Raw genomic sequence first — 15,851 nt, 5'->3', positions numbered from 1 at the left:
TGGGGCATATGTGGCCCTCAGATTTATGTGGCCCGCCTAAAATTTACATAAATGCTTTAGTAAATGAAGCTGAGCTACCTCAGAGCTCTCATTAAAATGGCAAATCAAAATATATTGTCTATTGTTTCAATAAAAACCTAAGGTTGGACAGCCCTGCTCTAGGTGATGAGGAACCACTGGAGGTTATTGAGCAGGGTGGTGACACAGTCAGGCCTGCATTTTAGGAAGATCGGTTTGATAGCTGACTGGAGGACAGACTGGAGTGGGGAGAGCCTTGTGGTAGGGAGACCCACCAGCAGACTCCTGTGCTAGTCCTGGTATGAGGTGATGAGGACCTACATTAGGGTGATGGCAATGTCAGAGGAGAACAGGGGGTGTATTTGAGAGATGTTATGAAGACAAAATTGCAGGCCTTGGCAACAGGTTGGATATGGGGGTTTAGAGAGAGTGAATCTCCCCTAGATTGGGAGCCTGAAGGATTGAGAAGATGATGGCACCCTTGACAGTAATTGGAAGCAGGGAGCCTTTGGGAGAAAAGATAAGAAACTCAATTTTGGACATGTTAAGTTTAATATATTAGACCTGTGCTCTTACCCTGGAAATTACTTTTTATATATTTTGTCTTAGTTCTCTCTCTGTCTCTCTCTCTGTCTCTCTCTATGTGTGTGTGTGTGTATATATATATATATATATATATATATATATATATATATATATACATATATACACACATATGTGTGTGTGTGTGTGTGTGTGTGTGTGTGTATTGTTCTTCCACAATAGAATGGTTTTGTTTTGTTTTTGAGACTGGTTCCTTTAATTTCACCTGGGCTGGAAGTGCAGTAGCCACTCATAGGCTGGATTCTACTCTTGATTGGCATGGACATTTTTAACCTGTTCTGTTTCTGACTTCTTTTGGTTTGCTTGGTGGCCCCCCCAGTCCTTGGGGCTCACCATATTGGTGCCAGACTTACATAGGACACCTGACCAGCTTTAGATCACCTCAGCTCCAAACTCTGAAGCTCAAGAAATCCTACCTGGTAGGAGGAGTTACAGCCTCTGCCTCTCTACAATAGAATGTAATCTCCTTGAGGATTGAGTCACATTTTTGTCATTTGTATTCCCAGAACCTTCCATAATTCTTGTTACATTAGTAGGAACCTAAAAAAATGTCTGTTGGGCTGGACTGAAAGCCCATAAAAGGTTTTAAAAACTCCTAAATTCAGATGGTGTTATGTATAAGAAAAATTTTATTGAAAAAAGAATAAAGGACACCCCAAATATACTTATGGCTTTACTTCTGTGACCTAAAGTAGAGTTATTTGAAAAGCCCCCTTTTCCCCCAAGCTTTTCAAGGCATGTCAAGGATTGTCAAGACCTGGCATTCTATCTCTATTCATGAAGCCTTCCATGCTCCACTTCTCTTGACGTTATCAGAGCCTCTTTGACGACCTGTTAGGCTGATCTCTGATGAACATCTTTTATTTTTGATGAGACAACAATTCCATCGACCAACTCTTCAACGATGGTTTTATAGAGAAAAGTTTTTGTCGGTTCTGTGAATGAAATGAAATTAAATGAAAGTTAGAGATTATGTGATACAAACATACTGATGCATTCCAAGGATCAAAAGACAGATCTCTGTCCAGGGCAAGGTGGAAAGTCCATGTATTTTATGCTTACTGAATTTTTAGGCAGAAAAATCCAATTAATTTTTCTTTTTGCTGATTTTGTAGAAAGATACCAGAGATATAACTAGGGCAGGTTAGAGCTTCATTCCAGGGCACATAGATTTAGAGGGTAATTGTAATACCTGGAGTTCTTTAAAAGCATAGAAACAACTCAGTTTAGCACCTAGTTAATAAGAAAAAAAATTAAGAAAAATAATATTCTGTCAAATCTCCTGCTCCCTTCCCCCAGAAGTCACCCCCTCAAGTAAGCTGTTCCTTGGCTATTTCCCAGCCTGTGTGAAGGGCTCCTCAACATGCTTTTTAGGATATATTTCATGCCATTTTCCCTGGGTATGTCTTGCTCTATTAGTCCTGGCAAGAAAATGACTAGTTTTGATTGAGTAATAAATCAATTAATCCTTCAAAATCATTCATTAAGTATTTATAGGCTTATTATGCACCAGAGGCTGGCAAAAATGAAACAGTTCCTGCCTTCAAGGAATTTACATTCTTTGGCTGGAGGCGACATGAACAGTGGAAAGGTCAATGAATTTGGAATCAGAGGTTATGAAATCAAATGCTTTCTCTGCTACTGTGTGACTTTGGGCAAATTCCTCCACTTTCTTGGGACTCAGTTTCCTTATTTGTAAAATCATATTTTGGGTTAGATAGTTTCATAGGCCCCCTCTACTTCTGAATCTATGGTCCTATGATCCTATATATAGAAGTATAGACAAACAGTAATTGTGGGAGGGGGCAGGAATATCTGGAAGGACCAGGAAAGACCTCATATAGGAGCTGGCATGTCAACAGGGCTTTGAAGGAAGCTAGAGATTCCAAGAGGTGGAGACGAAGAAGGAATGCCTGGGGCCAACCTGTGTGAAAGTATGGAAGGGAGAGATAGAATCTCCTGGGTAAGGAAGAGCAAGTTTGAAATGATAATGGTGAAATCTAGTCAATGTTGGAGAAAATCCAGAACCCTAGACTGATTTTAAGTAAATATCATTTTATTGATCTCAAATGCATAGAATAATTAGAATCAGGACAACAAAGTATTTCCAAGTAGAGATCTCTATTTTAATTACTAGATAAGGTTGATTTATAATTAACATATGGCAGGTGCTGACTCTTGTCATCCATATCCCTCCCTTAATATGGCGATGAAGAGAGGAGAGATTGGAGGAGAGAGTTATCCTCTGGAAGTCCTTAGTTTTAAGTCTATTATTGATAGACTAGAGACCAGGAATAAGGAAAATGATAAAAGAGAGGAGCTTGTGAATCTCTAAATTTAGAACTTGGGAAGGACCTTAGAAATCATCTGGTTGAACCTCCTCATTTTACAAAGAAAGTGAGGCCCAAGGAGGTTAACTGGTTTTCCTAAAGTTGCACAGATGGTATAGTGAAGATTTGGACCTATGTGCCCTAATGCCAGCCCTTGCTTTCCACGGCCAGCCAGCTGGGGGGTGCAGTGGTTAGAGCACCAGGCCTGGAGTCAGGAAGACCTGAGTTCAAATCCAGCCTCAGACATTTCCTAGTTGTGTTACTGTGGGGAAGTCACTTAACCCTGTTTGCCTTAGTTTCCTCCTCTGTAATATAAGCTCAAGAAGAAAATGACAGAACACTCCAGTATCTTTGCCAAGAAAACCCCAAATGGGGTTACAGAGAGTCGGACATGACTGAAAAGACTGAACAGCAGCTAAAGAAAAACAAACAGCTGGGATGGGAACTAATTTTAAAACCAGACAATCATTTTAGATTATGATTATTTTAGATTATGCAAGTTGGAAAGAATTTTGTCAGCATCTAAGTTGAATTTAATGAGAAAAAACAACCACTAAAACTACAAGGAATTTTATATTCTGTTATTGATGCATATGTCATGTTGGAGAAGTGATGAGGTATGGTAGAAAATGCCCTGCATTGGAGGTAAAATTCCAATCTTGGGTCCTGCCACTTGCTATATATGTGACCTTGGATGAATAACTTCTAGCTCTAAATCCTGTGTCAGCCAGATTTAAAACAACAACAACAACAAAAACCCTAAATTACACAAAAAGCACACAACAAAGATGTTTGGGTAGTTAGGTGGTGTGGTAGCTAGAGCTGTGGGTCTGATGTCAGGAAGTCTCATCTTCCTGAGTTCAAATCTGGCCTCGGACACTTATTAGCTGTGTGACCCTGGTCAAATAACTTAACCCCATTTGCCTCAGTTTCCTCATCTGTAAAAATGAGCTGGCAAAGGAAATGGCAAACCGCTCCAGTATCTTTGCCCAGAAAATCCTAAATGGGGTCACAAAGAGTCAGATATGACTGAAAAAAATGGGTTCGGGTTTCTATCTTCTACTGGGTGTTTCCATTTTGATCGTGGGATTTAATCTACAAGAGATCTTAGAGATTATCTAGTACAACCTCCTCATTTTTCAGAGGGGCCGATTGAATCCCAGAGAAGTAAAATGATTTGTTCAAGGCCATGTAGGTAGTAAATACTAGAAATGGGATTTGAACCTAGAACCATTGCCTCTAAATCCAGTGTCTTGTAAATTCACCGTGTCCCAAACTGACTTCATTCTCTTCACTTCCAAATCAGCTTTCCTCCCCAATTTGACTGTTATTGTCAATGACATTGCCTAAATCTGAATTGCAAAATATCAGAATTTTCTTCTATTCCTCGCTTGTGTTTTTCCACATCTAGTCAGTTCCCATATCTTGTCATTTCAGCCTTCAAGGATCATAAAGTCATAGATCTATGGAGGTCATCTGGTTTATCTACTTTAACTATTTTACAGATGAGGAAACTGAGGCACAGCAATATTAAGGCAACATAGGAAGTAAGTGGCAGAATTGAAATTCTAACTAGTTCCTGCCATTCCAGGTGTAATACTCTTTCTACCATTCCATTAACTCCTGAAATTTTTATTGTATTTTCCTTTTTTTCCATTGCCTCATCATCATGATACAATAGCTTTTTCTAGGCTATTTATATGTAGGAAATATTCAGGGATAACAAAACTTATCTAAAAGAGAGTCAGTAGTTAGATGGTCCAACCCCACCCCCACCCCCATCTGTACATAATTACAGAAGCCAATTTCCAGTGGGGGAGGGGTTTCAAAGGCTGAGAGAACAGCGTGTGGTCAACTTGTGCAGAAACTAGCCCAGGAAATGATAATGGGTGTGGAAAGTTATAGGAATGACAGAGAATCTTCAATCTCAGGGGAAGGGGGCACAGTAGGGAGTATTGGGCCATATGTCAGAGGGGAGCTAGAGTTAGCAGGGGGCCAGATGGGATGGGGGGGGGACTCAAATAGCCATTTAATAGAATTCATGATAGATGGGAACAGCTTACAAAGAGGTAAAAGAATGGAGGGGGTGTAATTTGGAGAATGTAAACCATTTAAAAACTCCCTATGATTGGGAGGGAGGGCATGAAATTCCTCAGGCTGAGAAGAGAGAAGTGGTGGGAAGATAGATGTTCTCGTACTCATTAAACGAGAATGAACCCAAGGGGCGAATAGTGGAGCAAGAAAATCCGGAGTTCTCTGATTGCTCACAGAATGCGAGGTTAGATGAAAGACAAATGAGCATGTAGAACAGGAGGTATGATGATCAAGAAACAGGGTGGTAAGACCAGCTTATGAAGAAATGCCAAGGATTCCTTAGCAGCCAGGTGGTGTAGTGGATGGAACCCTAGCCCTAGAGTCAGGAAGACCTGAGTCCAAATCCAGCCTCGGATACTAACTGGGTGACCCCGGGCAAGTCACTTAATCCCTGTTTGCCTCAGTTTCCTCATCTGTAAAACAGGGATAATAATAACACCTACCTCCCAGGGCTGTTGTAAGGATTAAGTGCGAAAATAATTGTAAAGTGCTTAGCATGGTTCCTGGCACATAGTAAGTGCTTTCTAAATGTTAGCTTTTATGGTGATGAGGAAGATCCAAGTTCAAATATGGCCTCAGATGCTTACTTGCTTTATGACTCTGGGCAAATCACTTAGCCTCTGTATGCCTCACTGTCCTCAACTCTAAAATGGGGATAATCATAACACCTATTTTTCAGGATTGTTGTGAGGATCAGATGAGATAATCTTTTTGAAGAGTCTAGCACTGTGCCTGGTACATAGTAGGCACTTGGTAAATGCTTCTTTCCTTCTTTCCTTATTCATCGTGCTTACCAGTTTAATAAAACTTTTTATATTTTCTCCAGACAAAAGTTTCAAATGCTAATAAGATTTTTATGTTTGCTCTGGACAAAAGTTTCTAGTGCCACTTCCCTCCCCCCATCCTGTTACCTAAATCTTGCTCTCTCTCTTCATCTAGCTCATTCAGTTCATACACATGACTTTAATTCATCCATTTAAAAATGATTGTGTTGGTTATATGTCTTACCTTTAAAACAAAGCAACCATACCCAACACAGCCATAACTAGCACTTTTGGTGCCCTAGACAAGCACCACAAAATTTACTCCAGGCAAAATAGCAAGAAAGATATCCTCCAATCAACTTTTCAAGACAAATTCTTTTTGGGCGTATGGGCAGATCTTACGATTAAGGCCTATTGGGAGCAGGGATAGACCTGTACAGGGGAGATAGGACACTCAGGACTTGGGTCTGTGGGTAAAGACCCCAACACTCCCAGGAGCCTCCTTCTAGGTCACTTAATGTTTCTGAGTCTCAGTTACCTCATCTATAAAAGGTCAATAATACTTGTAGTACTCACTCAGGTGCTGTGATTATCCTCTTTTTATAGTTGAGGAAATTGAACTATAAAGCAAAGGTTAAGTGACTTGTCTAGGGTCACACAGCTAGTAAGTTGCTGAGACTGGATTTGAACTCAGGTCTTCCTAACAATAATAACAATTAACATTTATATAGCCTTTACTACGTGCCAGGCACTGTGCTAAATGGACTAATGGGAAGCAAGTACTTCCTATGTAAATATGAGCTATTATTGTAATTATTTAATTGCAAATCTTCATCTCTACCTAATGTATGTAATCGCTATTGAAAGAAATAGTCTTGTGGGGAAAAATCCCTAGAGAAGTTACTTACCTTTTTTAGCTCTGTTTTCAAGCCCAGGACTGAAAAAAACACACACACACAAAAATCAAACAACTTTTCACAATTCATTCCTAAAGAACCCTAAAACCCATTCCATTTTCATTTTTGAAAACTGAAAGCTGGACACTGAAACATTAATTTATTGCTTCTTTTTATCCCTCCCTTTTCTGTATCTCAATGCTTAGCCCAGTCCATGGTACACAGTAGGCTTTGGATAAATACTTCTTAACTTGAATTGGTTTAGTTTGCCCCAATGTGGGCAATCAGGAATTTGCCTGTAGGTTTGGGGTATGAGGAAGAAGGTGGAGCGAGCCCTTGGAAATTCTGTGGTGCAGTTTGGCATCATGGCAATTTGCACCCCCCAGCGTGGAGGTAGCCTCAGTCTGATTTGAGTGAGATGAGAAGGAAGAGCGGCCAGGAAGAGGAATGCCTGTTTCCTGATCCGTCTGCTTCTCCACTTACCCTCCCTCTTCATCGAGCAGGCGGCGATAGGTCTCGATTTCATTCTCCAGGCGAGTCTTGATGTCGAGGAGTCGCTTGTAGTCAGTGCTCTGGCTCTCAGCTTCGTCCCGGATCTGAATGAGCTGGGCCTCCAGTGAACTGATTTGGTTTTGGGTTTGCGAAAGCAGGGTGCTGTATCCAGCTTCTGTCTCTGACAAGCTGCCTTCGAGGGATTGTTTCTGATAGAAGGAAACCAATTATATAACGAAAGGAAACACCGTGCTGTGAGATAAACATCAAAATACTTTATTTTTCGCTTTTAAAATAATTATGAAGGCACTTTGACAATCATTTATCCATTCTATTCTGTTAACCATCTTTCATGAGTAAGTAGGACAATGAGCCGCATCACCTTTCAGGTTGACAAGATGTTTGTAGGTTGGAGAACTTTGGGGATTCCGCTGCAGGATGGTGCAGTGGAAAGAGCCTTATATTTAGACAGAGAACCTGGGTTCATATCCTGACTCAGATGCTTACTAGCCATGTGACTTTGGGCAAGTCACTTAACCTCTACGGGCCTCAGTTTCCTCATCCGTAAAACAAGAGGTGGACCAAAAGCCCTTAAAGACTCTTCTAGCTCTAAACCCATGATCCAATGAACCCACTTTGTTTAATCTTTGTTGAGTGCTTTGAGGAAGGGTTAGGTACCCCAAAAGGCACCCTGAGGGCCTCTGTCTTCCATTCTGAGTCCATTTACCTTTTGTGAAAATACAGGTTCCCAAAAAGCACAGAAAAAATCCTGCTCTCCCTCTTCAGGATATTATGAACAAAATAATGAATGCTAGGAAATCCTCTGCCAAGAGCCAGCTAGGTAATCTAGCAGAAAGATAGCTGGGCCTGGAGTTAGGAAGACCTGAGTTCAAATCTAGCCTCAGATACTCACTAGCTGGGTGACCCTGGGCAAGTTACCTTTGTCTGCCTCAACTGTAAGATGGGGATAATAGTAGTGTTTACATTGAGACAGAAAGAGATAATATTTATAAAAAAAAATTTAAGAGTGCCTGGTACATGGCAGGGGTTTAATAAATTCTTGTTCCCTCTTTCCCCTCCTTTACGCAATAAGAACGTGCTAGGTATTTTCCTGTTTCGTCTTTAACCTTAAGAGGTTTTCGGTGGTATTTGTTTCTCTCCCTCTGCAGCATGATCTATGTGTATGATTCCCATATATTGTACCTCTGAGAGGACAAAGACCATTTTAATGTAATTCTGGTCTTCTGGATGCTAGCTGGCACTTGAGGCATGTGAGTGAATACTTAAATGCTTATAATTGTCATTCTGATAGTAATTGCAAGCTTACGAGAGTAAAAAGAAAAATGATTAAAAAATTGTTAGAGAAGTTATAAGTACGCATGCATTTTTAATACTCACTAAATACACAAAGACAATCTATATGGATCAATTCTCCTTCAAGTAAGAGTGCATCCTTACAACCTCCGGAGAGATAATACTGGTGAATTAATTATGAATACTGTCCAGTGTTTCCTTAACACAGAGCTCATTTTGCACATTTGTAGTGTTTCATTCATTCATTCACAATCTATCTATTGAGTAACTATTAAATGAGGGATAATGTGCCTTTCGTTGTTGAGTCACTTTCAGTTATGTCTGACTCTCTGTGACCCCATGTGGGGTTTTCTTGGCAAAGATATTGGAATATTTTGCCATTTCCTTCTCCAGTTCATTTTACAGATGAGGGAACTGAGGCAAACAGGGTTAAGTGACTTGCCCAGGGTCACACAGCTAATAAGTATTTGAGGCTGTATTTGCACTCAGGAAGAGTGTTCAGTTAGATGATATAGTGGAGAGAGGGCCCGGCCTGGAGTCAGGAAGACCTGAGTTCAAATGTGGTCTCAGTTGCAAACTAGCCGTGTGACCCGGGTAAGTCACTTAACTTCTCTGTGCCTCCAGTTTCCTCATCTGTAAAATGGAGGCGATAATACCACCTACTTTCCAGGGTTGTTTGTGAGGACCATATGAGATAATAATTGTAAATCCCTCAGCTCAGTGCCTAGCATATAAGTGCTTTATAAATGTTAGCTAGGCATTAAAGCCTTTTACGACCTGTCCCTTCCTGCTTTTTCAGTATTCTTAGGCTCTTTCACCCTCTACTCATTCTTTGATCCTCTGCACCAGCCTCCCACCCCACACTCGAATTTGCTGACTCTGTGCATTTTGCCCTGGGCTAGAATGTACTTCCTCCTGGACATCGCTTTCTGACCGCCCGGCTTCCTCCTAGACTGAACGTTAGCTTTTACTAGCGGACTTTTGTGGTTCCTCCAGCTGCCAGTGCTTTCTCCTCTGTGATTCCCTTCTGTCTACTCTTTTTACAGGGTGTCTGTCCCCAAAGTCTTAGTCCAGTCTTAAACCTCTGATACCTTTTTAGTCTTAAGAGCTTAAAACTGCACTAAGGTTTTTGGGACACCCTCTAGATCTTGTATGTACTTAGTTATTTACATGTCGCCTTCCCCTGTTAGATTGCCAGCTCCTTGAGGGCAGGGGTTTGTCTTTTGTATCCCCAGGGCTTAGCACAGGGCCTGGCTTATAGAGTAGGTGCTGAATAAATACTTGTTAGCTGACTGACTGATTTAATGATTGACACGGCTTCTCAGCCTCTCAGCGTCAGGCATTACAGACACGTGCCAGAGCTGCATTGATGGAAGCAACTTTCCCATCTAGAGTTGCCTGAAGTGATGAAATCTCAAGTTTGGACCAAAAAAAAAAATAAAAACCCTACTAAGTGCAAAGTTTAATAAGGATTCTAGCTTTAAGACAAAATTTGCTTTATGGTGAATAGAGGTATTTCAGGGGCTCTAATGTTTGTCAAGTGGATTTGATGATACCATTAGTCATTTCGTTTCCAGGTTTTTTCATCGTGGGAAGTTCACTGGAAACATTCTCCTGTGAGCTAATGGATACACTAACAAAGTATAAAACTTGTATTTCTGAGCTAACCTTTTAAAGAGGGGTTCTTAACCTTGTTTGTGTAATGGACCCCTTTGACAGCCTAAGGACCTTTTTTTCAGAGCTGTTTTTAAATGCATAGAATAAAAACATAGGATTACAGAGAAAACAAATTCTATTGAAATAGTTATATATATATATATTTTTTTTAAAGTTCATGAACCTCTGGTTAAGAATAATAGTTAGCATTCATGTAGCTCCTTAAGGTGTACAAAGCACTTTACAGAAAACACCATCTCAGCTGATCCTCACAACAACTTTGTGATGTAGGTGCTGTCATGATGCCCATTTTACAGACGAGGGAATTGAGGAACCCAGAGATTAAGAGACTGATTTGCTCAGTCAGAGAGCTCATGACCTGTCTGGGGTGGGATTTGAACTCAGGTCTTTCTGATTCCAGGACTAGCATTCTAGCCAGTGTGCCAACATTTTTTTAATGTTAAGAATGAAAGTTTTTACCAAGGATGATAATATTCAGTAATTTCCTTGTTTCTGATATGAAACCATGCCAATATCTCCTTTCTGAGATTCGCTTGTGTTTCCTTTGCATGCATATTATATATACTTTAATGTGTGGATGCAATTCTCCCTGATGGATTGGAATCAGGGACTATTTAATTTCTGTCTAGGTAGCTTCACTGCTTAGTCCAGTGCCTAGCACACCAATGCTTCTTGATTGGATGGATTATCTGCTGAACACAATTTATAGGTGGAGAAATAATAGCTAGCATTTATTGTGCCAGGAACCTTACAAATATTATTTCATTCGATCCTCATACCAACCCTGGGAGGTAGGTGGCTGTTATAATTCCCATTTTTCATCTGAGGAACCCGAGGGAAACAGAGGTCATTAGTTAAGTGTCTGAGGATGGATTCGAACTCAGGACTTTCTGACACCAGGTACAACAGTGATCTATCATATCACCTAGTTGCTTTTAATTTCCGTGTTTTACCTACCAAGGCAAAGGCCGACTCCAGCTCAATCTCCAGGGACTGTGAAGTCCGTTTCAGCTCTGATATCTCAGTCTTGGCAGAATTGGATTCATCAGTGGCAAAGGAGATCTGCTGCTGTAGCAATTCACTCTGAAATGATGCCATAGTGAAGCAGGTTGAATGCCATTAGAGATGCCAAGACTTGGCTTATGACTTTGAGCACACTTTGATTTACCTTGTTATTGAACCAAGTTTCAACATCTCTGCGATTCTGTTCGGCCAGGGCTTCGTACTGAGCTCTCATGTCATTCAGAAGTTTGGTCAGATCAGTCCCAGGAGCGGCATTCATTTCCACATTCACATCAGAATTTGCAGCCTTTTGTAGACCTTTCATTTCCTGGATTAAGAACAATTAGTGAGCTATAGTAACCTGGTGAAAACAGGAATGTGCCACAAAATTCACTTCAACCACAGTACAGTTTCTTTACCTTTTCAGATTGCTATCATAAACAAAGCAAAATATTTGAAAGGTGGTGTTTATTTTGGTGTCTTGAAATATGCGTACCTCTTCATGGTTTTTCTTGAGATAAGCCACTTCCTCTGTCAGGGTTTCGATCTGCATCTCTAGGTCTGTCTTGGTCAGAGTTAGGTCGTCCAAGACTCTGCGTAGACCATTGATGTCAGCTTCCACGCTCTGGCGGAGGGCCAGTTCAGTCTCATACCTTGAAAAAGATATTGACAATTTTTTTGAGCTGATCAGTCAACAAATATTTATTAAGTTGCCGTGATGTGCCAGACACTGTGTTAAGAGCTAGGGAACCTAAGAAAGGGAAAAGACAGTTCCTGCCCTTGAGAAACTCATAGTCTAATGGGGGATTCAACGTGTAAGCAACTATGTAAAAATAAGCTATATACAGGATAAATTGGAGGTAACAAAGGAAGACGTAATTTTGATATAAATTACACCTTATGCTTTTAAAGTTGTAGACTATATTAGCAGAAATATTTCTTCTTAGAAATTAATCCTTCAAATACTTTATGAAGGGGCTCTCAAGATCATAGATTTAGAGGCTATATGATCCAACCCCCTCATTTTACAATAAGAAGACTGAGGCCTGGAGAGTTCAGATGACTTCTTCAAGGTTACACAGCTTGTAAGTGGTAGAGCCGGGTTTTGAACCCAGGCCCCCTGACTCTAAATCCAGGGCTCTATCCATGGTATTAGGTCATCTTCCCACTAAAAAGGCCCCAATATTTCAGTACTTCAGCTATCTAGTAGAATATATATGGTCCTTGAGGGCAGGGGTGGGAGGGGCATCTAGGTGGCACAGTGGATAGAATAGTAAACCTGGAGTCAGGAAGACTCATCTTCCTGAGTTCAAATCTGACCTCAGACACTTACTAGCTCTGTGACCTTGGCAAGTCACTTAACTCTGTTTGCCCTACTTTCTTTGTCTGTAAAATGAGTTGGGGATGGTGACGGCAAACCACTCCAGTATCTTTGCCAAGACAACCCCAAATGGGGCCACAAAGAGTTGGGCACAGCTGAAACGATTGAATAACAAGAGGGCAAGGGATTATTATAATTTTTTTCAGTGACTTGCACTTAATAGGTGCTTAATAACTTTTTATCAAATTGAATAGGATTAAATGACAATTTTATTGAAGAGGGGGTAGATTTAAACCCCTCTGGTACTTAGTAGACACTTTCAGAGTTGCTGTGGTAAAAAAAAAACTCATCATTCTAGGGTCAGTCTGGTTATGTAGCTAGGTTGCTCCTTCAGTGACAAACAGTCCATTGCTATACCAGAATTTAATTGGACCTGGCGGAATTGATGCTTTGCTGGTGTCCCCTCTGAGAATGCACAGTGGCTGTATCTTGCAAATCTCAATTTGCTATATAAGTGCTAGCTCTTGGGTAGGATTCCTGTGAGCAATGACATCCCCCAGTGTATTTACGAAAAATAAGATTTAATAGTAGTCATTTTCCAGGATTTCACCTGTTCACCTTAGGCCTATTAGGTCTAAGGCAGTGCTATAATGATCTGTAGTGCCAGTCGGGAAATAGGATTACACCTGTTCCATAAGGTCTAAGGCACTGTTATAATTGTAGGATCATTAGGGAAATAGGCACTATTTATACGCCTCTTTTTTGTTATAAATATCTATTATAGTAGAAATAGCAGAAAAGGAGCAATTCAATCTGAAGACTTGTATCTGGAATCAGAAGACTTGGGTTTGAGCTCTAGTTCAATTGCTTCCTGGCTGCAGTATGATGGGCAAATTACAACATCTTTCCAACCTTCAGCAAAGTGGATTACAGGCACATAGCTCAAGGACTGGGAAGGATCTCAGAAGGTATCTAGCTTCAACACCCTCATTTTACAGATGAAGAAACTATGGCCCATGAAAGTTAATTGACTTTCCCAAGACCACACAAGTGCTAGAGTGCCAGCCCTGGAGTCATGAGAATTTGCCTTCAAATTTGACCTCAGACACTTACTAGCTTCGTGACCTTGGGCAAGTCACTTCCCCATTTGCCTCAGTTTCCTCATCTGTAAAATGAACTGGAGAAGGAAATGACAAACCACTTCAGTATCTCTGCCAAGAAAACCCCAAATGAGGTCATGAAGAGTTGGGCATGATTGAAACTACTCAACAACTACTTCTGACTCTAGGTGCTTTTAGATTTTTCTGAGCATCCAGATGCTCTTTCCACTGTCCTATGCTAGAGCAGGAAAGGGATCTTAAAAGTGATTTAGTTCAACCTCTTCTTTTTACAGAAAAGAAAACTGAGGTCTAGAGAGAAGTGACTTGCCCAAGGCCACACAGATAGCAAGTGGCAGAGCCAGGATTCCAGTCTGGCTCGTCTACCTCTAAATCAATTCAGGTATATTGTCTTTACCCTTTATGAAGTAGATAATATTTGTGCTGTCTACATGAGAGGGTGCTTTGGGAGAGAAGTTCTCTTCGGACTAAAGTACTATATGGTTTTGTTGGTCAGTTGTTTCAGTCGTGTCTGACTCTTTGTGACCCCATTTGGGGCTTTCTTGGCAAAGATCCTGGAGTGGTTTGCTATTTCCTTCTCCAGTTCATTTTACAGATAAAGAAACTGAGCCAAATAGGATTAAGGCGCTTGCCCAGGGTCACACAGCCAGTAAGTGTCTGAGGCAGAATTTGAACTCAGGTCTATCCTGACTTTATGCCTAGCATTCTGTCCACTGAGCCACCCAGCTGCCCAAAACACTATATAGTTTGTTATTATTAGTGAGACTAGTACTAATATCAGGTTTCCTTTCCCTCCCACCCAACCCTTTGCCACTTACTTTAATCTGAAGTCATCAGCAGCTAATTTCACATTGTCAACCTGGAGCATGATGTTGGCATTGCTAAGAGTTGAATCCAAGATCTGGACGTGAAAGAACATAATGAAATGTATTCTAAATTTCCCTGTGCTGTGATAGAACCTTGATGAGATGGCAGGCTACCCACTTCATCGCTTTTCAAAGTAGTGTGCAAAATTATCTAGTTCTTCAATAACAACATTCATTCAACAATTATTTTACCTTTCTTCTAACACAATTTTTGGACAAAGATGACAATTGAGAGCAATTCTTTACTAGTGAATCAAACTTTGGATTCTTGGAAATAATTCTATTTATTTCCTTTTAACATGAATGATATAAGAACAAGGAAGTTAAAAAGGAAATAATCACTGTTATTTTTCAATATATATTCTATTATTTCATTTTTCTTGGCCAAGATGGACGTAGTTACAAGATGCTCTAGGAAATTAGTCTGACCATTTTTAGTTTAACTGCAGTTCTTAGCAATAATGACATTTCTTACCTTTTGTCTGAGTTCTTCAATTATCTGGTAATATTCGGAGTAGTCCCGATTTTCTCCATGGCTGGCACTGCCAGGCCCAAATTTCTTATACCATTCTTTGATTTTATGTTCAAGTTCAGTGTTTGCCTCCTCTAGAGCTCGGACCTTGTCTAGGTAGATTGCCAGGCGGTCATTCAGGTTTTGCATGGTTCCCTTTTCATTGCCAGAGAGAAGCCCATTTCCACCCCCACCAAAATTGTATCCACCAAAGGTGCCGCTGAAACCTCCGCCTGAGGAACCACCCAGACCATACTTTTTCCCTGTGGTTCCCCCTCTCCCTTGGCCAGAACTGAACTGCCAAAGGCTTGACTTTTGGGCAGAGTATGACATGGTGTTCCCACTTCAACCCTCCCAAAGTAAGTACCTCCAGCAGTGTGTTAGAGAGATATCAATTAATAGCCCTTTTATACAGGATAAAGTGGGCGTTTCATGCCTGATACTGATCACTCGAAGGCTTTTTTGTTTTTTAATGACATCTGCAGTCCTAAATTATTTTCATTAATTGTTTGTTAAACCTTCCCCTGTATTTGTTTAAAGGTACTGAAGATGCCTCTGGGTGTTGATTATCTCACCCTTAGAGGAATGAAGCTTATATCTTGATGTGATTTCAGCCTAGCTAAGCATTTATTTTCTTCTATCATATTGCAGGCCCCCACATACATTTTCTCAATTTTTTTGTGGCTGCCTGATAATCATTTATTTTTCTTTGGAATGACATGGTAGAAGGGTCATTCACCCCCCCCCCCACTCCCTGACCCCCACCATGGAATGAGCTGATGGTTTTTTTTAGTCTGGTTCAGAGATTACAAAGTGAGGTAATAGCATGGGGCAAATCCTCATCC

General features: G+C 40.6%; 1 protein-coding gene across 1 annotated transcript; it reads right to left on the bottom strand.

Annotated features, from left to right (window-relative positions):
* Positions 1–1,455: 1,455 nt before the first annotated feature.
* On the bottom strand, positions 1,456–15,339 carry LOC118846587 (keratin, type I cytoskeletal 24-like). Its single transcript, XM_036755299.1, has 8 exons — positions 14,971–15,339; positions 14,448–14,530; positions 11,687–11,843; positions 11,357–11,518; positions 11,146–11,271; positions 7,189–7,406; positions 6,718–6,746; positions 1,456–1,556 (listed from the first exon to the last, which is right to left on the bottom strand). The coding sequence occupies exons 1-8, from the start codon at positions 15,337–15,339 to the stop codon at positions 1,456–1,458; spliced, it is 1,245 nt and encodes a 414-aa protein (XP_036611194.1).
* Between the last annotated feature and the right edge of the window lie 512 nt (positions 15,340–15,851).

Source organism: Trichosurus vulpecula, chromosome 4, assembly GCF_011100635.1.
Source record: "Trichosurus vulpecula isolate mTriVul1 chromosome 4, mTriVul1.pri, whole genome shotgun sequence".
Lineage (NCBI taxonomy): Eukaryota > Metazoa > Chordata > Mammalia > Diprotodontia > Phalangeridae > Trichosurus > Trichosurus vulpecula.
This window is presented reverse-complemented; position numbering and strand designations above follow the sequence as displayed.